The following is a 27,654-nucleotide window of genomic DNA, read 5'->3' as shown; positions in this document are numbered from 1 at the left end:
CCTTTTGCACAGATAGATCTAGATTTCTGTGTATTATTGTTTTCCTTAAGCATGAAGCATTTTCCTTAACATGTATTAAGATACACTAACAATGAATTCTCAGCTTTGGGGGAGGATTAGGGCACGTGGATCTCAGTGGTAGCGGGATGAGCCATATATATCAACACTATAAACTTTAGCATAGTTGTACCTAAACTATGATAAAACTTTTTAAATAATTAAAAAAAATTACTTCAGGGAGCTAGAGCAATAGCACAGCAGATAGGGTGTTTGCCTTGCACAAGGCCGACTCAGGTTCTATTCACAGCATCCCATGTGGTCCCCCGAGCACTGCCAGGAGTAATTCCTGAGTGCATGAGACAGGAGTAACTCCTGCGCAACACTGAGTGTGACCCAAAAAGTAAAAAAAAATTATTTCAGGGGCTGAAGCGATAGTACAGCGGGTAGGGCATTTGCCTCGCACGCAGCCAACACGAGTTCAATCCCCGGCATCCCATATGGTCCCCCAAGCACCGCCAGGGGTGATTCCTGAGTGCAGAGCCAGGAGTAACCCCTGAGCATTGCTGAGTGCGACCCAAAAAGCAAAGGAAAAAAAAATTACTTCAATTCTGAAAGATCTCTTCAAGGAAGAAGGAATTCTAGGCTGACACCTCCCCCAGCCCTCTCGTCTGGCCTGAAGAGCAGTTGACAAACTCTGTGGTGAATTTTCCCTCCACTCTTTACCTTCCCCCCTCTACTTGGTCATGAGAACGATGTAATTCTAATTCCGCTGTGCCCTGATGTAGTTTTCCCCTTCTTAATGTTCTTTCTGGGCTTTGTTGAACTTGTTTATTTATGGCTTACATTTAGAAAATTCAGAAAAATTTCTTCCAGTGTTTTCTTTTTAATCTCCCTCCTATTTCCTTTCATGTGAGCTGAACTATACGAGGGTGGGGGGAAGGCCTTTTGATAGTGACACACAGTTTAGTAAGGTGACACTTATTTCTTCTCCATCATTATTCTCTGAGTTACTGCTATAGCTGCAAGTTACTTGCATTATTTTCTCTCTATCATGTCTAATCAGCTGTTGAGCCTATCCAGAGAATTTTCCACTTCAGACACTTTTTCTAGCTCCTGATACATTTCTAGAAACATTTCCATTTTTCCCACTTTGGTTTTTATACTGTTCTTGTCATAGATTTTATAATTCCATAACATATTTGTTAGAGTTGTTTTTCAAGCCTTACAAGTAATTATCTACTTACTATTTATTTAGTTATTTATTTTTAGATCTGGGGTCACATCCAGATATGGTCAGGGGTTACTCCTAGTTCTGCTCTCTGGAAGCACTCCTGGCAGTGCATAGAGGACTATATTAAATGCCAGGGATCAAACCTGAATTGTCTGCATGCAAGGCAAGAGCCTTACCCACTGTGCTATCTCTCCGGCCCTGTAATTATCTACATACTAATTGGGCATTACTGCCATGACTAGGACTGTTTTCCTTGATGGAATCTCTTCAGGTTGTAAGTTATATTTCTTCATTTATCTAGTAAAATTTGGCTAGGTGTCAGACTCTTCGTCTGGATCTTTCTGTCTTCCTTTAAGGAAGCTGAGTTTTTTGTGGTTTTTTTTTTTCCTCTTTGGGTCACACACTCCCAACGAAGCACAGGGGTTACTCCTGGCTTTGCACTCAGAAATTACTCCTGGTGGTGCTCGGGGGACCATATGGGATGCTGGGAATCGAACCTGGGTCGGCTGCATACAAGGCAAATGCCCTACCCACTGTACTATCGCTCCAGCCCCCAGGAAGCTGAGTTTTAAACTGGGAGGCAGTTAAGCTACTGAAGCATTAGGATATCAGGATGGCTCTAGTTTGGCCTCTTTTCAAACACCACCAATCAGGGTTTCAGATATTCAAGGACTGGCAATTTTTTTTTTCCTGAACAGAGATGCCTAGAAAATATTTTTGACTATATGGAACTAAGTGATTCTATTAAATTACGTAAACACATGTGTATATGTATTACCAAAAAATAATCTCCATTTACAAAAATTGGTGGCAGAATGGGTTTGGTTCATTGGTTGCAGTTTGCTAATTACAAACTAATTAATTTGTTTGGGGGTTACTAATCTAACTCCAGAATCAGGTTTGCCCAACTACTGATAACCCTCCTGGGTCTCCACTGTAGGGTATCCAGTGAGTCTTTCTATGCTGCTTGGTCAGATGTCGAACACTTCTTAAACCTGAATGAGCCCGAGTTATACCAGTCAGCATGCAGGTTTCCTTTGTCCCTAGTGAATGGATTCTGAATCCATGTGAGAAAAGTTTAGTCTTCAGCCTAAACTCAAGAGAATCCCAAAACATTTTGACATCTGTTGTCCCTCCCATACTGTGTCTCTCAAACTCGAACCACCTGAGCCTCCCTAACTCATCTCTGCCTCTTTAACTCAGTGAGACAGCCACACACTTGTGCTCTGAAAAATGTCTTCAGACAGAAAGCCAAAGAGTTTGTAGGTCAGGAACAAAAGAAATGGTGTATAACATCTCTGCCCTCTAGCTCAACATAAAGTACAGGGCCAGGAGAGGCAAAGCAAGACTATTGCAGAACCTAGGCTGTTGGTCTCATTGGTGCCTTGATAAGGTTCACCAAATGCAGGAAGGGACAGAACAATTTCTCTGCTCTGCCTTTGCACTGACATCCTAGGCACTCTTGTACTAAGGTAGTTTAGGCAAAAGAAAACTCCCTGCTTCCCCGACCCCCACACAAATTCACTGGGTCACAGCTTTGGATGTCATTTAAATTTCCTGGTTTGAAAGGACAAGTTCAAAAATGATCCCCTTCTCCCAACATTCATGGGTATTATTAGTTTTCCCTTAAAAGCCAAAGAATTCATGATGAAAGACTAATCCGAAAGAAAGATCACTTTCTTAACTGCAAAACTCAGCAGTACAAAATTATGATTAAAAAGAGACCATTTAACATCACTCTCTATAAGAGCAAATCTAAGAAGCAACGCGTTTGACAGATAAGTAACTCTGGCTCTGCAAAAGGAATGATCTTCTTTTCCTACATGGGTATTTGGTTCAAAGATACTGATGCCTTTTTCGCTCGCTGGCAATATTTCCAGGGGTGGAAAGACCAAAATAACACAGCCTGCACTGCGTTATTTTAACATTCTCCTCTAGCACTGTTGGTGTCTTCTTCTTGTGACAAGACTTGAGGAGAATGTCTGGGTCTGTGCATTTTTCTGGATTAGCTTATTTTATGCCAGATAGTTGACATTAGTCAGACACTTGCTTTGTTATTTAAGATGGAAGAGTAACATGCCAGAATTTCCCCCACAAGTCAGCAGAAAAGAATGAATGGTTTTGCTCAAGGGATGTTGAGTAGCAGAACACCTCACGACTCTTAACATGACTATGACTTCCTGACTGTTTGTTTTCAACTGGTAAGTTTCTACCCATTTGATTCTGATCACCAGCTGGGCAGATCTAAGTGTGGAGACTCAAGACCTTGTCAGATAAACTTTCATCATCAGAGCTTCCTTCCATAACAGGTGATAATCCCCAGTTTGAAGAGCTCTACAGGGGTTTTGTTTTCCATCAACCGACACAAAAGAATGACCAGATTCTCCTGAAAGACTGTTCTGTTACTCCCCACCTCCCATTTTCCAAACATTTCCTCGCCCCTCCCCAATAAAAGCGACTTACTTACCCTACGATCACTATAACAAAATCCAGTAAATTCCATCCATTCCTAACGTAAGCATTAGGATGTAGCAACAATCCATACGCTATAATCTTCAAAAACGTCTCGACTGTAAAAATAATCAGGAAGGCATATTCTACTTTTTCCTGTGAAAAGAGAGGCAGAAACAAAAGCAGAAAAGAAACAGGGATTAGAATCAACATCTCCGAGATAAAGTGTTTTTCGCCCAGCGAGATTTTATTAGGAAAAACAAAACAATTAGCACCACACCTGAGCCAGGAAGGCATTTTAATTCTAACACTAAATTTCTCATAAGCAACAAAGTGTAAAACGCTTTTCCTTCGAGGCTGTACAGTTGCATTTCACGTGTGTGCTGAGCCGGCCTAGGGTGGACGTGGCGGGTGCATCTGTGATCAGTACACGCGCAAGATGCAGCATGTTTTCCTCCTGAGATGGTCAAATGAGGCCCAGAAAAGCACAAGGGCGCAACGAAGATTCCAACGGTGGCTTGAGGAGCGCATCCTTCGGGGGCAATGAAGAGGCATCTTCCTCTCGGGCACACTTCAGGCTTCTGTGTCAGGGGCTGCTCTGTCATTGAGTGGCAAGTGAGGGGACGCAGGCAAATCCCTCCTCTCGCCTGCACCCCAGAGTCCTCATCACACCGTGCCTGGTGAATGGCTGAGAACAGCAAACCCACTGCCTGCTGCCTGGCACACACCTTGGTCCACTGACACTGCTGAGTTGTCACCATGCAGCCTTCTGCAGAGCCTGGGCCCAGCCTGATCCTGGCTCCTGTGACAGCCCTGTAGCCACTCCCAGCTGGTGGCCACAGGGCTCCAGGCAGGAGCACCCTCAGATCCTCTTCAGCCAAAGGCCTGCAGCTCCCTGAGCTGTGGGAAACACGCCCGTCAGCAGGTCTGCGTGGCAAGACTCAGATGTTCCCTCTACAGCTCCTCTTTCATTAGCAATATGGACCGAGCAATTAATTTTACAAGAGGCCTTCCTGGCAAGTGTCAGCTGTAACCATGTGCACACTCATCGGTCTTAAACCTCTTGCAGAGAAGCCATCAAATCCACTAATGTGACTTTCCTCCACAGGATGTGAGGAAAGGGACCAAGACCTTAGGGAGACCAGAGACAAGAGACTTAAGCACAAGGGGCCACGGACCCCCGGAAACACCCGGTAGCTCCTCACCCGCTCAGCTGGCACTGCAGTGTCTCCACCAGGGGCTTCAGCCTCCAAAGGGGTGATGTGGCACAGGTGTGGTCTGGACACCTTGCGCACTGCCAAGTGAGCCATCCTGCCACAGGAGCCCCAATAAGGCGGTATCCCCTGAGCCAGGGCTGGGGTTTTTCACTGGGGACTGGACCTGGGCTCCACTCAGGAAGGTTCACTTTACCTCAAGCTGCACTGCCGCGTCGTGCCCCGGAACTCTTCCTTCCTCTTTACCACCAGGGAGCTCCTAGACCATGGCTGCACCCCAGACTCCTGCCCTCAGAAAGCCAGTTCGTGGGTTTCTCCTTTCCGGGTGGGGTCTCTTCCAGCCAGCCCTCCAGAGAGTCCCCCGGGCCCTTGGAGACGCATGGCAGCAGTATGGCCAGTCCTGTATATGGGTCAGCCAGAGGAGCCTGGGAACACCCACCCTGCACCCCCTCTCCTCCAGTCCTCCTTCCCTAGCCAGGATGCCCCCTGCAGATGTGTCTCAGGGCCCCGCAAGTGGCTTCTGAGCAGGTCCCGAGTTCAGCAGCACGCACACGCCCTTCCAGCCATGCACAGACACCCCCAAGGACTCTTCTGTTTACTCTCGGAGTCTCCCTCGGCCTCTCATGATTACACTCTTACTCCTGCAAATCTCGCGGGTAGTCTCCAGGGCGGCTCACCCACGCCCCTGGGCACTCTGAGCGGTGAGCTGGTGAGCTGACTTGGCTTCTGGGCAGGGAGGAGAAATCCAGGAAGGCTTCAGTGAGGCAGGGCCGCTGGCCCACAGCTTGGGGGGATATATAATGCTGCTCCTTTAACTGCCAGCAAAACTGTTCCTGAAGATGCAGGGGTATCTGGCCCTGATTGCCAAGCACGGACCCTCAGACTTCTGACAGGGCAGGGTCCACGGAAAACAGCACTCTCCCCACACAATCCCTCTTCTCTTTCTCTCCTTTCTGCTTTATTTACTAGGCCAGGCCCAGGGGGTGCGGGGTGGGGTGGGGCGGGGGGCACAGGAGAGAAAGCGTTGCTGACATCAATATTCATAGCAGTTCCGTCCCTACGTCAACGCAGCACTATACTTTAGAGCGGAAAAACAAGGCAGGGAACAGGGTGTACACCTACCAAACACAGCTTGTTTTTCCTCTTTTTATTGGAGAGTAATTGTGTCACAATAATACAGGGGCCATTAGTGTAACTGAATTGTTTAGGGTTCTTTTATTCCTTTCCCCTGCCCCCTTCTCTGCCCTTTATAAAGACTTTGGTGTCTCTTGTCAAAATCCTGAGAGCTTCACTTGATGGAGCTGATTGTAAGAAATATAACCTGGCTTTAAAGCAATTCTTGGGGGCTGGAGTGATAGTACAGCGGGTAGGGCATTTGCCTTGCACACGGCCAACCCGGGTTCGATTCCCAGCATCCCCTATAGTCTCCCGAGAACCGCCAGGAGTAATTCCTGAGTGCAAAGCCAGGAGTAACCCCTGTGCATCGCCAGGTGTAACCCCCCCCCCCCAAAAAAAAAAAGTGATTCTTTATTCCAAAGACTCTGCTCACGAACAATTGCACCAACCAGGCTGCAGAATAGGCCAGGAGTGTGTGCCCAGACGCCAGTGGGGTCCCAGCCTCCAGTCCCTGCTGCTAAAAGGGTGATTTATAAACATACAATACCATACTCGCTATGCCCAAAACAGTAACAAGTCTCACAGTGGAGACGTTACTGGTGCCTGCTAGAGCAAATCGATGATGACAGTGACAGTGACCATATTATGAACATGTGATGTAAAAAGAAAAACAGATCCTGAGGCAGGAGGGGGAGGCCTGGTTTGATCCCTCCTTTGATCCCTAAGCTCTGCCAGTTGTGAGCTCCCCCCTAAAAATCCTTATCCTGTCCTCCCAAAAGATCTCACCAAACAACCATGACGGGAAGGGGAAACCTCTACTTCTCTAACGTACTGTTCAGTGGAGAAGGTTGATGGACCGCGCTATAAAGGAAGCACCAGGAGAGCAAGTCCCACACGGGGGTGGGGCTGTGTACAACGGGCGTTCATGGGAAATGTCACAGAGAAGGGTCTGGGGCCGGGACAGAGGAACACGTGGAGAGAGCAGCAATGGCAGGGATGAAGAACGCCCAGAACTGGTCAGGAAACGGGGCGTTCCTCTCACTGGCAGGGATCCTCATAAGCAGGGCCAGTCAAACCTCCTTTAAAATAAATCCTCTGGGGCTGGAGCGATAGCACAGGAGGTAGGGCATTGCCTTGCACTCAGCCAACCCGGGTTCAATTCCCAGCATCCCATATGGTTCCCCGAGCACCACCAGGGATAATTCCTGAGTGCATGAGCCAGGGGTGACCCCTGTGCATCGCCGGGTGTGACCCAAAAAGAAAAAAATCCTCTGACTCATTTTAACCAGAGCCACCTGTTAGATGGACAAACATCTACATGAGATCTCAAGACAAAGAAATAATGCCTCAAAGTCTGAAATTCTGGAACCTGATTTATCTCCTTTAAGTAGTGGCATTTCACCTAACAAAAGACAAAAACAGATAACCAGACACAAAATCTTTTTGCTTGTTTGTTTGGGGGGTGGGGGGGTCACACCCAGTGATGCTCCGAGGTTTCTCCTGGCTCTGCACTCAGGAATTACTCCCAGCTGTGCTTGGGGGACTATATGGGATGCTGGGAATCGAACCCAGGTCAGCCACGTGCAAGGCAAACGCCCTACCTGCTGTGCTATGGCTCCAGCCCCAGAGAAAACCATTCTTGAAAAAAGGACTAGCACAGGGATCAGTGGCTGAGCAGCAGGAAGCAGATCTCTGGGCTCCTAGCCCTGTGTCCTGTCCACCACCAGGCGGGGCTGGTCTGAGGCCTGCTCACCTGCAGAAGAAGTGCTGGCCCCATGGGGAGATGTGTCCCAGCAACCTGACTATTCATTCCAGACTTGGTGTTGAGAAGGTTAACTCAGGAAAAGACTTAGCTGCAGTGGTTTTTCCTCTTGAAAGTTCCACCTGCATCACTAAACCTCACGTTGCCCCTGTTCCCTTTCAGTTTTGCTTTGTGCTTTATTCCTTTGTCCCCGACCTGTGGCAGTACCCGTGAGTACTTTATATGTGCTCACTGAAGTGCTCATGCTTGGTTATTCAGTTAATAGGATGATCCCTGAGAGTCAACACCCCAGAAGGGAGATTCAGCGCCTCGGGAGGCGCGCCGAGCGACAGGGGTCAGGATTGCTTTGTGTTTGCCATGCTTGGGATCAGACTCAGGGCCTCACACGTACCAGGAAATGCTCTCCTGGGGAGCCGCATGCCTGGCCCCCTAGATCAGGCTTTCTGATGAGGGAGCAGGGCTGGCTGGAAGGATGGATGGGTGGAGACGAGTGAAAAGATCTCTGAGAGCAGAAGAGGAGAACTCAAGTTTCAATGAAGCTGATAGTTTCTGTTTCAGGATTCTGTGTCTGGGCTGGAGAGATAGTACAGCAGGAAGGGCCCTTGCCTTGCACATGGCCAACTCAGGTTCGAGTCCATCTACCTGCCCTGGGCACCACCAGGACTGATTTCAGAGTACAGAGCCAGGAGAAACCTCAGAGCATCACTGGGTGTGCCCCCTCCCAAAACAAATAAGCAAAAAGATTCTGTGTCTGGTTAGCTGGTTTGTCTTTTGTCTGCTGGAATACCACTGCTTAAAGGAGATTAAATCAGGTTCCAGAATTTCAGATTTTGAGGGCAACGTTGGGTGTGACACCAAAAAAAAAAAAAAGAAAAATAGAATGATTCCCTCATCCCGCTTCTTCATCAGATTAACATTCAAGGCTCAACTTCAAGACAAAAAACTTCTGCTGGTCTCCCAGAACAAAACAGGTGCTGGCCCACCCCGAGAACGCTCGCTGCACTTCTGCATGGCCCTGTTCACAGTGGGAAATTTATATCCTAGGAACTCCCCTTTAATATTTGCTCCCTCCCATCCTTCAATGATCACTTTGGTAAGATCAGAGGCCATTTCTATTTCATGCATCACTGTATTCCCCGGGCCTGCCACAAAAATAGATATTCGATACTTATGAATGAATAAACAAGTGGGCAAAATGAGAGCAAACATTATTAAATGTTCCTTCCTGCTAAGAAGTTCCATAATTGTTTTATTCAGCTTGGACTACCAGAACAAAATACCACAGACTTAAAAAGGAAAGATTTATTTTCTCAGTTCATGAGGCTGGGAAGTCCAAGATATCATTATAGAGAGGACTCTAACCCAGGCTTGCAGACAGTGTGTGTGTGTGTGTGTGTGTGTGTGTGTGTGTGTGTGTGTGTGTGCGTCCACATACACAGAACTCTGGGTCTCTTCCCAATCCCAACATGGGCCACTACCCCTGTGACCTCATTAACCCTAATTACCTTCCGAAGGCTCATCAGCGAGCACCAACCCCTTTGGCTTCGGCTTCCTATGAATTTGAGGTGTTGCAGACATTCAGTCCGTAACGATGACACAAGTGCCCCCTTAGTCCTGCCTGGTCTCAGGAAGACTCATGTCAGGATCTGGCAGAGCTGGCAGCACAGCCCTCCTGAGAAGACGGGGATAGGCTATCCCAGTCAGAGGGAGGAGTCTGCACAAAGGCAGATCATTCCAAGGCCGCTGTAATAAGTTCATGGTCTCCAGGCAAGGTGCCTTCCACAGAGTCTCTGGGGGTCATGGGACCCCTAGGAAAATGGGCAGCAGGCAGGAAAGCCCCTCCCCTGCACAATTTTCACCTCTTCTCCCCTGCAATAGGCGTTAATGAAGCATGAACTTGGTGGGAGTTTAAAGATCACTTGTTTTGGAGGGACCCACACCTAGCAGTGCTCAGGGGTTACTCACTCTACATTCAGGAATTACTCCTGGTGGGCTCAGGGGTCCAGATGGAATGCCAGGGTTTGAGCCCAGATTGGCTGCGTGGAAGGCAAATGCCCAATCCACTCCAGCACCTGTTTGGCGAGAGTCTAATGTCCATGCATATGAAGGACAGGTGAGGGCAGTCACTTAGCCTTCATTTCCTTGACCTGTGTTTAAATGTACACATTGTGGAGGACATTTATGACCCAAACTGAATTCTGGCCTCTCCGGCGGTGCCACTTGGAGTCATCCTTCTCTGCTTCTTGGCTTCCTGACTATAAAAAAATTACCCATGGGGGTAATCGCCCCTGCCCGATCCTTCCCAGGCTGAGCCGAGAATGAGGTGCAGGTATCAGTGGGAGAGCACTCTGTCAACCATCACACACTCTGCCGTCCGGGGATGTCCTGCACAGAGTGGGGGGAGGGGCGCTGCCAAGAGCTTGATGCTCCTGAGAGACCACACAGTGCAGGGACCCAGGTGAGGCACAGCACCTACCAAGGTGTCACCCAGAACACTGCCCAGAGGACAGGTCAGCAGGGCTGTGGACACCTGGATCTGGACACAGTATGGGGGGCAGAAGCAGTATCAGGCTGGGGGGGAAAGGGTGGTGGAGAGGGAAAGGGCCCCTTCCTCATTTACAGGCAGCTCAGGGGTGGCCACTGCCTTATGGCCAAGGCTAAAGCCTTGATGGTTCACGCCACGCAGAAAACCCCGTTTTTACCTCTGAGGGAAGGGCCCCCTCTTGGAGCAGGGTTCCTTTCTCACTCACAGTCCAGGGGCTGCAGGGGTATGGGCCCAATACACTGGCTCAGAGACGAGCACTTGATCCTGGTCCAGAGTGAACCCTGCCCTTTTCACATCAGCAACCAGGCAAGAAGTTTTGGCCGCTGGTGGGGCTTGATTCAGAGGCTAGAAACCTAGACTGACCAGGGGAATATGGAGATAAAAGGCTAACAGCAAGAGAGCTAAGCCAGAAAATAGGGAGAGTCAACCAGAAAGCAAACAGCTGATGTTGAAGGTCCTGGATCACACTGAACCTGAAGCAAGAATGCTCCCTCCCATACCTGTCTGTTCCCTCAAAGGGGCCAGCGAGATACCTTAGTGAGCTGAGGACATGTTTTGTGTGCAGGAGGCCCAGGTTCGATCCCCAACACCACATGGTCCTCTGAGCATCACTGGGAGTGACCCCTGAGCACGGTTTAGGTAGAACCCAAAATACAACCAAAATACAAGAAGCCACATCGTGTTGAGAGTTGGAGAGGGGGGTCAGTTGCGAACAGATGAGTCGATAAATTCACCGGCCCTGGAGAGTCGCTTTACTTCTCGACAAGGTGAAGTGTGAGAGACTCTTTAAAAGTCCCTTATTCGAGCATATGCTGCCCGAGCCCACGTGCTGCTTGCACCCATGTGGCCGAGCACATGTGCTGTCTGAGCACACATGTCACCCACATCTCCCCTCTTGAGATGTGTACTTTCATGCTTTCGTGTCTAATGCTGGCATGTGTGTAGGGGCTCTCTCTGCCCTTGGAGAAGTTGGGGTTCTCTCCTGAGTGCATTACTGACTCTCTCTGTCTCTGTCTCTCTCTGCCTCTATCTCTCTGTCTCTGTCTCTGTCTCTCTGTCTCTCTCTCTCCCTCCTCCACACCTTCAAAAACCCTCCAAATAAAATCTGTTTACTTAAAAAAAAAAAAGAACCCCTCATTCCTTCAGAAATTCAACTCCTCTGAAGATGCCCTTTGACCCAGAGGCGTGCGATGGTTCTCTATGTTAGGGCGCAGATGCCCACAAGCCAGTGTTCCAGGACGGTTCCCTCAGGCTCAAGGTCCCAGCATACTTCTGTGGCGGTGGCTGTCAGCAATTCCAGCTGGTTTCCTGCATGTGACACACCCTGGGCACACAGAGCCTCAGACTAGCTTTGCGTTCCCTCCCACCCATCTTGGGATATGGGCCCCGAGCTCCCTGACCAGGGGGAGGCATTCTACAGCTGGCAGCCATACACCTCCTCATCCAGCACCCCCGCCCCCCACTCAGCAATGCCCACCTCCATCCCACCTTACTCAGCAGCTCAGATGCCTGAGGTCAGTTTAGTTCAACATCCCTCAAGGATGTGTGTGTGTGTGTGTGTGTGTGTGTGTGTGTGTGTGTGTGTGTGTGTGGCGGTTGGGGAGGGTGTCTGCTCTGCACCAGGCATATTCCCAAATATGGGGGAATGCCAAGGTGGCCGAACCACTGTCGATGCCCTGAAGCGGGACTGCAGGCACGCATTGAAAAAATTTAAAACACTGCAGACTATGATGTGAGCCAAGGCAGAGCCCTGGGGATCTCCTGGGGAGAATGTGGGCTAGAGCGATTGTGTCTGGAGCATTTGGAAAAGCTTCCTGAAAAGCAGACAACTGTATTGTCAAAATCTCTCCATCTGGCATCCCCCAGGACCTGAGAAATCTGTTTATGCTCTACCTACCAAAAACCAACTTGTATTTACTACCCACTGCACCCAGGCCCCAGCCTGCCTGCTCCCCCATCCTCTTTATGGCCCGAGGCCCCCACTGTTCCCTGATAGTTCCGCACAAATCAGATTCACCGGAAACCCGGCTCTTCATCGGCACTCAATTTCCACAGCTGAGGGCACCTCCACTGATCTTGTTCTTGTTCCACCCTTGCAGGAAGGATGACGGAACTTCACTTTCCTTGGAGATCATTCTGCCTTTTCTCTTGTAAGCACTTTGTGTGGGGGGAGGGGGCGGGCACTGGCCCACACCCAATAATACTCAGACTCTGTGCTCAGGGATAACTCCCAGCATGATTCAGCGGAACCATATATGGTGCCAGGGATCAAATCAGGGTGGGTTGCTGGCAAGGCTGTACCTGAACCTCCTGTGCTATCTCTCCCACCCTCTATTGCAAGCGTGATGCACTTAACAGGGCAGACAAATGGTAACTGTAACCCCTGCTCCCCACGCCCCGCTGAGCAGACAGCAAGCACTGGGCTTTAGTTGTCCTCCCGCTCACTCCCCTCCCTACTCAGCCTCAGAATGCGCCCAGTCAGCCATCACACACCAACCAGAGTGGGCATGTGCCACCCTGGAGTTAAGAGTGTCACCATGCATGGCACTTAATCAACAATGCACACCCTAAGAGCTTATGTCCAAGCACTGATGATGAAGGAGGTGTGAAAGGACAGAGAAGGGTCAGGCACTGCCCCTGCTCCCGGGAGCTCCCGGTCCTGCAGGGAAGGTCAAGCTACTGGCGTGTGAGCTAGTGCTGTGTGAGAAGGTCAGTTCCACGCGGGCAAGAAAGAGTATGCTGAGCTCCTCAGCTCCTATTCTAATAGAAGCAACCTAATCCGAGTGCTGAGCTTCAATATGCCCCAAGGAAAATCCACACATATACGAAAAAGGGCAAAACGAGAGCCACCGTCTCTGGGCTGCATTTCTAGATTCTGAGAGCGCCATCTCTCACCAAGGAGCCTGCTTAGCCGTTATAATGCCCAGGCCCCGTTTACCCTCCCCCAGCAGGTGTCAGAGTTAAGCTCTCCCCACCCGTGCCAGGCTTTCCCACCCTGTTCTGACAGCTCAGGACAGTACAGATGGCAGTGGGACTACCTGCCCTCTTTGGGGCTGATCAAAATAGTGGGTGGCCTTCCCTGGGACCTCTGGGGTCATGTGTGTGTGACATCTGTCAAACCACTACTTTCAAAGTCTTTTCCTATGTTGATTGGTTCATATGGCAGCAGTGAAATGATCCAACAATCAAGATTTCAATATGGCAGGAACTATGCAGGTGGGAAATCAAGCATCTTCATTTTGACAAGAAAGCAGTCCTTCCTAGAGTCCACTAGCAGCAGTAGAGGATGGACATTTCCTGATCTCCCAATTACCAGTGAGCTCCTGCCGCCCTGGCCCTCCATACCCCAGAGTTACACCACCTGCACCCTGGGCCACAGCTTGTGTGCAGAAAAGAAATACAATCTCCCATTTCAGTAGCTTTTCTGAATGCATAGGTAGGGAGGGGTGACAATTTGCACTTCACCTGGGGCGGTGACATTCTTTACAGTTCACAGGAATTACAGTGGCTAGAGGTGGGGCCTTCTGGGTTCTAGAGAACAGACCACACCCATGTGGCAGGAACCACACCTCCTCCCGCCCCTATGCTGACCAAACGCCTGCAAAGTTGCTGAATCATGTGGCCCTTGGGCAGTCCGCAGCTTCACTGGTGACTCTGCCTCCCAGGTTTTCCTCTGGTGGCTCAGTCTGAGGTGAGCAGGCAACAGGTGAGCGGGCAAGGTAGAGTGAGGTGACAGGCAGAGCCCCACGGAAGCTCAAGGGCCACACGGTTCTGCACCTTTGCTGAGTCCTAGGGCAAGAGAGTGTGTTCCCAGGGGCCCTGGCAGCAAGAGCGAAGGATCAGGCTGTGGCTCTGCCCCTTACTGAATTTATGAACTTGGGCCCCGGCCCTCAGGCATGCAGCTTCATCAGGAGAAAAAGAGCCCAGGTGTGTTGTGAAGTGTGAGGTGGGAGTCCGGCTCTGTATGTCACAGACCCCAGTGGACTCTGCCCACTCCCTCCAGTGTGAAGCAGACGTGGGGGCTGGGGGGCGGGGTGGGGATCAGCAGCTCCCACAGTGCTCTGTACCATCAAGACCATCCTTTAGGGGAGGGTGGAGAGACAGAACAGCAGGTAGGGTGCTTGCATGTGGCTGACCTAGGTTCGATCCCAAGCACCCCATGTGGTCCCTTGAGCCCTGCCAGGAGTAGTAAACCCTGGGCATCACTGGGTGTGGGCCCAAAGCAACAACAAAAATCACCCTTTGGAAACATTTTTTGGTCACTCTTTTAGTAAATTATTTATAACAATCAATATAAGTTATTGAAGGCCTGGTATGGGGTCAGGCTTCAGGGGTGGCTGGGAAAACTGGAGATAATGACGGTGGAAAGGTGCAATGTTGGTGGGACTGGCGTTGGTATATTGTATGTCTGCAATAAATCATCATGAACAACTTTGTGAACCATAGTGTTCCTATAAAATGTAAGGGGAAAATAAAATTTAAAGTAATAAAAAAAATCACATATAAAAAGAAATCACCCTTTGGGGCAAACAGCCATGACTCATGGCTCCTGTCCTCCAAGCGAAAGTGCTAAGCATGGGGCCAGAAATCCTCTCTTTTAGAAGACTTTTGGGAACCAAAGTTTTAAAATGAAGATAGTGTATAATAGATACTTTTGATACATTTAACTTGGAAGAGAACTATGTACCGAAAAGCAAATCACATTGGGTGGTTTAAAAACCAGGTATCAAAAAATAATAATAATAAATAAAATAAAACAAAATAAAAACCAGGTATCGCCCAGCCCAGCCATGGTCCTGAAGTAGGCGTTGAAGGCTGAGCAGAACGGGGGTCTCTGCAGACCCAGCAGCATGGGCAGCATCAGGTGAATCAGTGTCATTTGGTCCAACTAGTCAAACCGCACCCATCCCCACCCCACTCTCAGGCTTCCACACGTCATTTCCAAGCTGGCAGGAGGAAATGCCTGAAACAGCTGCTTAGTCAACTGTCTCTACGATTTTTATTATTGTTATTATTATTATTATTATATATATTTTTTTGCTTTTTGGGTCACACCCGGTGATGCACAGGGCTTACTCCTGGCTCATGCACTCAGGAATTACCCCTGGCGGTGCTCAGGGGACCACATGAGATGCTGGGATTAGAACCCAGGTTGGCCACATGCAATGCAAACACCCTACCCGCTGTACTATCGCTTCAGCCCCTATTATTATTATTTTAAAGCAAACATTAATTATTTATTACCTGCCTTGCTTTGAAAAAGAACTTGGACTACAGAAACAAAAACATTGGGAGTAGATATGGAAGGGGAAAGTATGTAAAAGTCGGCCCTCATTTCTCTGTCAGGATAGGGAGGGAGGTCCAGGACACACAGGACAGGACGAATATGAATAATGGGATTCTCTCCATGACTCTTAGATCTCCTCCTCGGCCACCGTCCCAGCAGACACCTCAGTCTAGGGCTGTCTCGGAGAGCTGGTTCATGGGGGACTCACACTCTCCCTCCCGCAGCTCTCTGAGCTTTTCTCATTCATTAGGCAGCACTGACTAGAAACTCAGATGAAATGTCTCAATTTTCAGGACGGAAAAATAAGGTGAGAAAGAAAAAGAAATCAACAAGAAAAAATGAAAATGAAACAGAAAAGAGAGCATTACAAAGATGTACATGGTGAAGACATCTCTTCATTAATATGTCTGCGCTTTTGAGCTGCTAATGTGAAAAGAAATCAGAGCAGTGACAAGTCTCCTCATCCTTTGAATGAAACTGTTTCTCAGCACACACACAAAAAAATTTCTCCAGAGGATCTGCAGAGAGAGAAGAATCAGCTGACACTGTGAACTGAGCACCAATTACAGGAAGGCGGGTGTTTGTCTGAATTCCTGGAATTTATACTGCAATGGAGGGGAGAAGTCTTTTTTAAAAAAGTGGAATACATGTAAAATTAATTTTACGATTCGTATCCAGCAATTTTGGGAAAAATCAAAAAGGAAGGAACAGAATTCTGTTAAGACGTGTACAGCTTCACCAAACCCATGCTTCACAGGACATACACATATGCTGGGGAGTTATCACAGAGATGGTTTCTATTGTTGGCAGCCTCGGGAAAAACAAAAGTTGTCGAGCACAGCTTTAAACACGGGGGACACAGCAGGGAGAAACCGCCACTCTTGCACTGCTGTGCTGTCTTGCTGACATCCTGCACAGCCACAGACACCTGATCTAAAAGGGGACTTTAAAAGTCCCCCTGAAAAGCCACATGCTCAAAAACGCCAACCCGAGAGTGAGAAGAAGAGGGCCCAGGAGAGGCTGGGGCTGGAGGTGTGTCCTGAGACTGGCTTCTAGAGAAGAACTGAGCGCCCAGGGCAGGCACAGAACCTGGGGAGGATGGCAGTGGGGTCACTGACCATCCTCGCTCACATCTGACCTTCGTGTTAATCCGTCCAGTCACCAAAGGGGACACACAAGGAGGGAAGAGAAGAGAAGGGAGTATATGTGGGAAGGGGGAGACCAGAGCCGACAGCGGGGCACTGAGCAGAAGGAGACAATAAGCACCGCGCGCGCGCGCGCGCGCACACACACACACACACACACACACACAGGTGCTGAGTTCCCAGGTCCAGAGTGGCCCCAGTGGAAGGTGCTCAGAGACCTTCCGGGCCTGCCTCCAGGCTGGTTTTTCTCATCCTTCCCGCCGTGGCCCCTGCTGACTCTGCTTCCTTCCTGTGGCTCCTGTGTCCTACTGGTTGACCTGTTAATGTTGTGCCACGGCCCCCATCATTGGGATTTCCATCTCTGCCCCCCTCGAGATGTCCTCTAGACAGTCCCCAGCTGAGAATCTAGCCTGACACTTCTGAAACTGTTCCCCACTCTGGGGTCATCGCCTGCAGTTTTCGTAGGTAGGATCTGGCAGGGGGAAGAGGCTGAAACTCAGAGAGGGTGAGAGCACCCCCAGACACTTAGAGGCAGCAGCGGGAGCAGCAGCTGACACCTGCGACCTGGGAAAGAGAGGCTGGCGCCTTGCCAGCAAGACCTGCCTCCTGGCCTTTTCGCCATCGCCGTCCACCTGGAAGTGGCTCATCAAACTCCTGGCTGGGGACCAAAGAGGGACAAGACTGTCAGGGCAGCACAGGGGCATCCTACGGCTGGCCACAGGGTCCCACCCAAGAAGGGAGCTGGCAGACCAAGGCGGTGCCCTGCAACCCTATGCTTAGGTGATGCTCTCTGGAAGACCGGAGGGAGCTGCCAGCCAGGCACAGACACCTCTCAGCTGGGCACAGCACTCAGAGCACCACATCTGTGACTCACACGGGGACACGAAGAAAAGAGCTCCTCAAACCACTCTGCTTGATGGGAAAGTTGGGGGCCAGAGCGACAGGACAGCAGGTAGGGCTCTTGCCTTGGACACAACTGACCCAGGCTTAATCCCTGGCATCCCATATGGTCCCCAATCACCACCCCAGGAGTGACCCTTGAGTGCAGAGCCAGGAGTGTCCCCTGGGCATTGCTAAGTGTGACCCGGGGAGGGGGGGGGAGAGAGAGAGAGAGAGAAGGAAGAGAGAGAGAGAGAAAGGAGAGAGAGAGAGAGAGAGAGAGACTTTGCTGTAGAGTCTTTGCTGTAGAGCCTGCGTGGTGTCTCCACTCAGGCATGAGATAGATTCTCTGCTTCTATAGACTGAGAGGAGAACCCCCCAAAAGAACACAAAAACACTCTTTTCAGGACGCACAAGGTTGTAGCTAAGGAACACGGTCAAACTCTAGTTCTGCCCCTTACTTGCTGCAAAGCTAGAAGAAGCTCTGGAATTCTCAAGCAGCGGTTTCTTCAGCCTCCCAAGGGGGTGACTGCCAACAATGCGGGGGTTGGAGGTGAAGGACAAATACAGAAGGAAAAGCCTGGCACTCGATACAGGGGCTGCTGTTGCCTTGGTGGTCATGCTGTTACTATGGAGTTTAGGGGGAAATGCTTGTCAATCAAGGTTGTAAAGGAAGTTTAGAAATCATCCTATCAGCTTCCCTTGATTCGTTACACACTGAGACCCAACAGAACATACCAAGCAAGTCCTGTGGCCTTTACAACTGAGGGCAAAAATAAAAGCCCTGGGGGCACAGAAAATGCGGGGGAGCAGGTTGCAAACACACAAGTACCCTAAAACCACAACCAGCCATGTCCTGCGTGGCTCACGGAGGGCTCAGAACTCCATTGATCCTGCTGATTCAGGCAGAGGCAGCTGCCCATCTAATGGTTTCATAATCACTAAGATCAATCATCACCTTAATAATGATTAGTGTTGGGGAAGGCAATGGGCTTAATCACAACAGCCCCAATTCAAACTTCACTAGCACCATGACCAACTGAGAGTATCACACCCAAACTCGACACTTCATCAACGGGTCTCTCCGGAGGATCTGAGAATCCATCAGGCTACTTATCCTCTCTATGCTGCCTTTCGAAGCTGCCATTAAAATAGCAGGGTTCACCCTCCAGCGTAATTCCCCCGGGGATGCAGGGCTCAGGCGAACGCATATCATTAGAATAACTCGGAGACATCTGAGCATGAAAAACCATGAAATCTTAAACAGCTAAATAGATACTATTTCCTAAATATCTAGGTTCATTATTTATAAAACATCCTGGTGAGTTAGGATAAAATGAAGCAAACAAATACAGGTTTTCCTTTAATTACAGTAATGTTGGTGAATCAGACCTCAAATGTCTGGAAATTACTACTTTCTAGAACTTGTGATTCTGCTCAAATGCCAAACTTAAAAACAACAACAACAAAAAAATCCAATCCAGAACAAAGAGTTCAACTAATATTCAATCCTGACTAATTTTCCTTCCCAGACACACAAAAGCAGAGAGAGGTGAGGCAGGGCTCACGCTTACTGCAGTCTGCCCAGTAAGAGGAGAAACGGTGGGCCCTACAAAACAAGTGGCCTTGTCATCTCTAAAGGGCCTCCACAATCTGTTACTCACTTTGAAAACAGTCAGAAATTCATTAGCCCAAGGAAGACCGTTATCTAGTTGGATGGCTTCTGGCTCCCACATGTCCTAAACTGGGTCAGCAGTTCAGGTTCAAAGTTCCCCGGGGCCCAGTTCTATTACTTCAGGCAAGTATCTACCCATCAAAGCCAGGGTTTCCTGATCACTGAAGGCATCATCCAAGGAATGAATGAGATCATGTGTGGTGCCCAAAACACAGAATGTGGACAGTAAGTGACTGTTATCCTGGGAACTGAGGCCAGATGTCCAGGGACTGGCCTCTTTTCAATTACAGCAGACACTCTCTGAATTGATTTCCTGTTCACCAACTGGTCAGTGGAACTGACTCTTTGTTTCTTCTGGGCAAAAGATGGTGACTAATGTCCATGCCATTCTGAATTCACATGATGTGTAAGTTAATTTCTAGAAAGCTCACACAGTTTTGTTCCCAACAGTTGACTTATGTCCTTCACCAGAATTAGTCCCTGTATATTTCAAGTTTCTATCAGAGGGATTTGTTACCGTAACTATGTAACTTGCTCTAATTCTTTTTCAAACTATATATATATGAGTGCAAAAAATGAATTGTTTCTTCCATAAAAACAAAAGTAAATCTTTTGAGAGTACTGGATAACAAACATTGCTGAAAGTTTGTTGTTGAAGTCGGATATGGGCAAGATGACAGCAAGAGATAACAGAAAAATCATAAACCTTTAGAATTGTTCTTGGCTTTCTTCACATATCTTTCTTCAAGTGCATGTCTCCAAAATCTTATTCTGTTTTAAAATAAAATGCAACCAAAAACTGTAGGCACATTATAAGTATTGTCTATGAAATAAAAAAAGAGGGACTCACTGATTAGTAAATTATTGGTTCGCAAAAACAAGCCCTTGGCTTTACTCCAAAAGACTGGCAAATCAATGTCCATTTACATATTTTAGGTTAAAATAATCTTTAGATGTGTTTCTCTCTTATTAAATGACTCTCTGATGGACTTTTCAGACCTGTACAGGAAACCAGAGCAACTAACCAGGATTCATTTTGTCCTTGGTTCCCTTCCAAGGCATTTGACTATGATCACCACAAGTTTATTTGTAGAGACTTCAGGATACAGTGCAAATGTACTGTCAGCAGTGAATATGTATTTAAACAGATATTATATTTCTATTATGACAACTTGTCAATGCACTGGTAGGGTACTAATTACCACACCTATGAACTCAGGCTGATGTCAGTACCCTTTCCAAAGTTGAATAACATGTTGCTATTTCTTTCTAGTGCAGCTGATGTAGGGGTGGTGTGTGTGTGTGTGTAAGAGAGAGAGACAGACAGAGACAGAGATATAGAGAGAGATCAAGACAGAGAGAGAGAGAGAGCACATACAACTGCATATATGCATGCACATGTGTTGGTGGCATTATGTACTGGGACAGGGCGGGTGGGGGGAAGAGAGGAGAAAGGAAGGAGGCAATGTGTGTGGGCATGAGTGAGAAAGAGAAATACTTTGAGCAACAAAGATCTGCTCAGTATCAGACATGGGAAAGGAGCATGACAGCTCATAATGGAAATTCATAATGGGCTAGTGTTCCCCAGAAAACAATTTAGTTGTTGACTGCCAACTCCTGACCTTAACCTTGACTTCCTTTAAATCATCAAGAATAGTTTCATTCCCTATTTTATTCCAGGTTCGGTAGACAGTTCCTGAGCATCTGCTGTGTGAAGTCAAGAAGGGAAGTAGGGTTCTCTCTCGGGAATCTGCATATATTTCTGTAACCACGATCACTGAGGAGAACACCAGAGTAACCTTGTGTCCTCGTTAATAGTCAGATGGAGAAGACGTGGGAAAAGGCAGCAGGCAGACCAGTGCTCCACCCCTGGATTGGACGACGGTCAGTAGCTACTCCAAACCTGTGTCTCTCACGAGACCAGAGCTTGACAAATCAGGCCAAGGGTCGGATCTGCTCCCCTGGCCAGACCTCGGTAACTACAGCTGTGTTGCAGTGCACCCACACTCAGTTGTATATGGACTGTTAGGGTGCTTTGCACCCGCACAGCAGAGCTGACCTGCTGTGACAGAAACCACATGGCCTCAGCCACGCAGAGCCTGAACTATTTGCTCTCTGGTTCCCTTCAGAGTGTTTGCTGACCCCTGCTCTGGCCCCGGGTGCCCATGAGACAGAATGAAGGCTGCTGCCTTTCACTTCTCTGCCAGGAGGAGAAAACACGAAGAGCACGGGTGATTATCTTGCCTGCTCCTTTCTCAAAGATGAATGGTGTCATTTTTCTTTTTTTCTTAAGAGCTAAGATATGTGTGGAATACTAGCAAAAATCTTCAGCGAACACAAACATCTTCTGAAATAGGTTCTGACTCTCCTTTGCTGCTTTCTGTGAAAACATACTGGCACTACATTTACAGTGACCACCAAATCTTCTCCAAACACCCCCATCCCAGGTCCTCGGGGCACTGGGCAGCGCTTACAGGCCCACACTCCAGCTAGCTCAGAACTGCAGGCATAAGAGAAACTGCTGCTCAGGGAATTTTTTTTTTTTTGTAAAGACCTTGAAGGACCTGATTCCTCATTATTCCCAAAGAAGCCTTCAGTTTTTACTCTGTATTTAACCAAAGTTCCAAAAAGACTATAAAAAACTCGTAGCCACTGTGAAAATGAGTTAAAATAATAGTTTCTGCAAAATACTTTAAGTGCCGTGGTATTCATCCTTCAGAATTGGGTTAGGGAGTACTGTAATTTGGTCTGTCAGCACTGAGGTATACAGCGGGCCCAGAAAGGCGCGTGTTGACGCTGGAAGGCTGGGGGGAGGGGGGGATCCGAGGAGCCTGAAATAAGACTTCACATCTGTCCTTCCACAAGGAGTTATCCTCAGCCTGGGACCAAGCTCATCATTACCGAACACCAGCCCCGAGGAAAGGCGCAGCGAGAGACGTAGGTTCCACCCTGGGCTCATGCCGCAATGTGTAATGGGGGGTGGCAGGGAGTGTGCAGAGAAAATCCTCCATTTGTATTTCACTAGGAGTTGAAGGAGATGCTCCCGGTTTGCAGGTGTTAGACGACAGGGCCCCGGCGGAAAGCAAGTGCTCTGGGCCCCGTTTTCTGTTCTTTCCGTTTTAAGGGCCACCCCCAGGGGTGTCCAAGGACGGCTCCTGATGGGGCTCAGAGGACCGTGTATGGTCTCGGGAATAAGACCAGGCTTGAGTCCATGCAAGGCAGTGCCCTCCCCCTGGACTATCTCCCCTGCCCCAGTTCTGCATTTTGTGAGAAATCCAGAGCAAGGATTTCTCGGCCCCTCTCTGCCTCGGCCAGCGCTCTATGGAGGGCACCTCTCCCCGACAGCCACAGTCTAACGGTCCCTGAGGAGGGGTCATAGGTGCCAGGCTCGGGGAGACTGCCGGGCTGGGGGGAGGTCCCCTGCCCAAATCGGAGCCTTCCTGTCCTGATCTCCATCAGGGAAAAGCTGCCCCGGCCTCTGGGGGTCCCTGCTGTCCTCGGCTCTGGCTCTGCTTCCCCAAACAGATACAGCAAAATGGTCACAGCCGCTGCTGTGTCTGTCACCCTTTGGCCTGGCCAGGACTTGTGAGCCTCCTAAGTGGTGTCCAGGGGGCCCAAGTGCGAGATATCATGGGAACTCACGCACAGGGGCTGGTCAACAGGTCCCCATGCCCAGTTCACCACAAAGGCATTTGTGGGGGGCTGGGGGGATAGTGCGATGGGTAGGGTGCTTGCTTTGCACATGGCCCACCTGGGTTCAAGCCCCAGCACCACATGTGGTCCCCTGAGCCCACCAGGAGTGACTCCTGAAAACAGAGGCAGGACTCAGCCCTGAGCACTAGTGGGTGTGGCCGCCCCAACAAAACCAAACAAAAAGGCCATTTGTAGGCTAGGGAGACAGCTTCAGAATCTGGGGAGACGTGTCTGGCATGCACAAGGACCTGCATTTCCTTTGGCACCCCAGGATCCCTCCACACACTGCCAGGTATAGCCCTGGGGGCCCTGAACAGGACACGCTGGAGGCTCCCGGCGCCGACACAGCCCCAAAGCTCAGGGAGAGCCTTGTGGCCCAGCACTAGCACTGAACCGTACAGCCCAGCTAAGTAACGCCAGGAGTGACCCCTGGGCCCCTGAGCTCCGTCCGGGAGCCCTCCTCCCACCTCGTAAAAAGGCTGTGCCTTTGACCGACACGCAGGCGCTGGCACTGACAGGGGGCAGAGGCAGCAGGAGGAGGAGGAGGAGGAACGAGCAGATCAGTCCCCTGCCCAGCAGGGCCAGAGGCGAGCCCTAAATCAGCTGCTGACGTGGAGGTTCAATAACTGGAGGAGGCGAGGGAGCTGGAACCTGCCGGGGAGGTGGTGGAGAGCGGGGAGGGAGGCCACAGTGCAGGGAGGGTGGGGACAGTGATCATCCAACCAGCTCATGTTAACACGCACCATGCCTCGACCCAGGAGGCAGAGGGACACGTGGAGGCCCAGAGGGACCTCAGCGGCGTACGCCAGCACGGCGGCTCAGAGCTAAGGCCTCTCCATGGTGATGCCAGCACGACTGTCGAGTTTGACTCGAGATCCCTCAGGGGCGCAGGCGTGGGGCCGTGGGACCCGGTGGGGCTTTGCTCAGAGCTGCCCTGTTCCTCTCCCTGCTCCACTGGGCCTTTCCCGGCCTCCAGGACATCCCTCCCTTGCTGCTCCACCTGACCTTCCTACATGCTGCGACCGTGTGTCTGCATGTTTGCGTGTGTGTGCGTATGTGCATGCGTATGTGCATGCATGTGTGCATGTGTGTGTGCAATCGTGCGCATGTGCACGTGTGCGTCTGCATGTGTGTGCATGTGTATCTGTGTGCACGCATGAGTGTGTACATGTGCATATGTGTGCGTGTGTGCATGTGTACAAGTGTGTATATGTGTATGTGTGTGCACGCATGCGGGGTGGGGGCAACCTGGCCCTCTGTGCAGTTGTCTCTGCTGGCAGCAGGAGGACTTCAGTGCCAGGCCCTCCTCGGCAGCACAGCACCTGTCAGTTCCAGTTTCTTCAGCCACTGAGAGAAGCCCAGGGCGCCCAAGTCACAGACACCCTCTCCCTGACCCCATCTCACCCCAAGTCTGTGGATTTTCTCTCCCTGATCACCTCCCATGCAGAAGAGCTCGGTCAGCCGACTCCAGATCTCATGCCCAAGTTCTCTCTGCATCAAGTATCCTGAATTATGCCCCCCACCTTCCCCAAAGAGCCCACTTTCCCAGTCACACATCCCAAGAGACCCCACCTGGTGTGTTACAGCCTCAAAGGGACTGGAGGTCAAAGAGAATCTGAGAGTCGGAAGATCATCATCATCATCATCATCATCATCATCATCATCATCATCATCATCATTCCACTGATCATCGAATTTCTCGAGCGGCCTCAGTAACGTCTCCATTCGTCCTAGCCTGAGATTTTAGCAGCCTCTCTTTACCCATCCTTCCCAACAGTGCCGCATTGGAGGCTCTTTCAGGGTCATGGAAATGAGACCCATCATTGTTACTGGTTTTGGCATATGAATATGCCACTGGGAGCTTGCCAGGCTCTCCCATGCGGGCAGGAAACTCTCGGTAGCTTGCCAGGTTCTCTGAGAGGGAGAACTAGGCTATAAGATGTCTTCTGGGAGCTTGGTTTTATAGTCTCTGGATGTTGGCTGTTGATTACATGGCGCTGGGGGCAGTTTCTGGGGGCAGTTTCTGGGTGTGACCACCTAGCTACTGGAAAATGGGGGAGCTGGGGAGAAGAGGCCCAGTCCCGATATGAGCAGGCTTGGAGATCTCAGCCCCAGGTCCCCCACACCTGGGTTCCTCTACCGGTTCCTTCATGCCTGAGGTTTGTCCGAAAGCGTGGAGAGGGGCCTTGAGCATAGCTGTGGCTGGGTTCTGGAGGTCTTCGACTGCCAGGGCTCTGCTCGGGGCAGGGAGGGAAACTCAACCCACCCCCTCCGAGGAGCCCCGGTGAAGACAGCCAGGCACAGGGGCAAGAGGCTCTTGGGAGATGATAGTTTTAGCAAATTCTTTTTGACTCTACATGATAAGATGGACCCTGTGTAGTCAGTGAATAAATGAACAAATGAACCTTCCTAAAGTCAACATTATGAGAAATAAGGGGCTCAAACTGGATGGGGGGTTATTTCTGAGGATGAGCAGGGCTATGCAGTGAATACCTCTACAGCTCACAGCAGCAGAGCGTCCTAGAAGGGTGAGCTGTGCCCCAAGACCTCAGCGAGAGGAACCACCCAATGCAGGCAGGCACAAGCCACCATCTTCACATGCTAGTGGACACAACTTGGGAAGCAGCAAAGTCAGTTACCCTTCAGCAGGGAAGTGATGAGAGCAGCCTCGAAGACTCCTTCCCCAGCATGGCTGGGAGTGCCTGGACACTCCCAGAAGTGTCCCCTGCTCTCTGGACCTCCTTCCAAGGTGCTCTCTTGGTGGCAGGATCTCATGATACAAACACACTGGAAATAGGAAGGATCTTCATTTTATTTATTTATTTATTTATTTTGGGTTTTGGGTCACACCCAGCAGTGCACAGGGGTTACTCCTGGCTCTGCACTCAGGAATTACCCCTGGCGGTGCTCAGGGGACCATATGGGATGCTGGGAATTGAACCCGGGTCGGCCACTTGCAAGGCAAACGCCCTACCTGCAGTGCTATTGCTCCAGCTTCAGGATCTTTGCTTCTTAATGCTCTGAGCTTGGTGCCAATCACTTTTTGAGGTTTGATTGGTCACCACCAATTCAGAGATGAGTTGAAACTTTGTGATTCTGGGTTGAGAGCAACGGGAGAAATGCACAAGCCACCACTAAACTCCTTTCTCTTTTTTCCACCTCTTTTCACATTCCTTTATAAAAACACAGTCACTGGGGGGCGGGGGGCGGGAGGCAGTGGCTCTATGGTGTGATAGCTACAGCCTTAGCCTTGAAGTGATGCTATGAGTTTGATCCCTACTGCCACAGTGTGTACCCATCCCCATCACGACAGCTCTGCTACTTCTGCCTGGAAGCTCCCCAGGCTGATCCCCCAGGCCCCACACATCACTTCTGGTGACACAGCATTTGGGGATGTGCACTGAAAAGCACAGCCCACCCCCCAACCACCCCGCCATGGATGAAAGATGAAGACCACAGTGACCCCAGCAAGGACCACACAGAGAACGTCCGAGAGGACTTCAACTAAGGGAGTGTGATGCCCCCAGTGATCACCACCAAGTGTTTTTAACCCCTGATCACTTCAACAAGCACATCCACGAGGCGGGGGGAAATGGGGGCACAGTTACTGTTCCACTTTCTTACCCCCACACCCAACTGTTGCCATTCTCACTATTCACAAAACACTTTGGATTTTCTTTAGACTCTCTCAATGTGGCCGTCTCTCGCAATGATGTCCCCATTCATCTCCCCGGGCTCTCACTCCCTGGACAGGCAGGCAGGGTCTCTGGGGAACTCAATGACTTTGCAAAGAAATTCTATGTCTAGAGACAGGAGTTCTCAAGAGTCAGGACGGGTCCCATCGAGTCACAACGCCTGGTAGACACCATTCCCCCCTGTTTCTCCTGGCTGGTTACCTCTGCTGCAGGTTGTCCACACCGAGAGCCAGTCACTCGGCAGGTGCTGGGGCCAGGCGGGTGCTTACAGCTGGGCTGGAGCGGGCAGGGAGAGGAAAGCCTTCCCCAGGCCCCCCCGAAAGCTCTGCCACTGCGGAAGGGAATGGAACCAGATGAGGGAGGCAGAGAATCTGATGCTGGGCTCAGAGGGTGAGGGTGAGGGTTGGTTCCTTTTTGTTTATGTTACCGGGTAAGAGCTCGCTGGGGAGCCAACGTGCTGAGTGGCCTTTCTTGTCCTTTGCCTTGCCTGGACTCACGGCATAGATAGATCAGTTCAACAACGAGGTTCATTGCAAATAAAAATGAGAACAATGTTGCTCTGACTTCCTTCCAGGAAAACAAACAGAAAAAAGGAATGAGAGTCGATCTAATCTCTGTCCTCAGTTCACTCTGCGATTATCTACAGCGGTTTGTAACTTCCCCTCCCCACTCAAAGGCTTGCCCTGATTTGAGCAACATCTTGGGTATTTGTGTCTAAAGGGCATAAAGTTAAAAGGCACGGCGGTCTCGGGTCCTGTGTGCCCCAGCCACCATCGCACTGCGGCGGGGTGGGGCGTGATCTGTTGTTCATTTGTTTACATCTCTGCGGTAAAGCAACACCTTTATTTCAGTCACGGCGTCTATTTCAAATTACCCAGTGAGCTCTGAGCTTTTGTCCATTCCCCCCTGTTTCTCCTGGCTGGTTTTTTGTTCTCCAAATTAATAGCCATGGAAAGGAACA

General features: G+C 49.9%; 1 protein-coding gene across 1 annotated transcript in view; it reads right to left on the bottom strand.

The window, feature by feature from the left end:
* The window catches only part of CACNA1D (calcium voltage-gated channel subunit alpha1 D), a 339,389-nt gene that overhangs the window by 173,187 nt on the left and 138,548 nt on the right, over positions 1 to 27,654 (bottom strand). Inside the window, exon 4 of the mRNA XM_004615165.2 lies at positions 3,699 to 3,838. Coding sequence (XP_004615222.1) covers positions 3,699 to 3,838 — 140 coding nt within the window. The remainder of the gene's footprint in view (positions 1 to 3,698; positions 3,839 to 27,654) is intronic.

Source organism: Sorex araneus, chromosome 4 (genome assembly GCF_027595985.1).
Source record: "Sorex araneus isolate mSorAra2 chromosome 4, mSorAra2.pri, whole genome shotgun sequence".
In the NCBI taxonomy this organism is placed as follows: Eukaryota; Metazoa; Chordata; class Mammalia; order Eulipotyphla; family Soricidae; genus Sorex; species Sorex araneus.
This window is presented reverse-complemented; position numbering and strand designations above follow the sequence as displayed.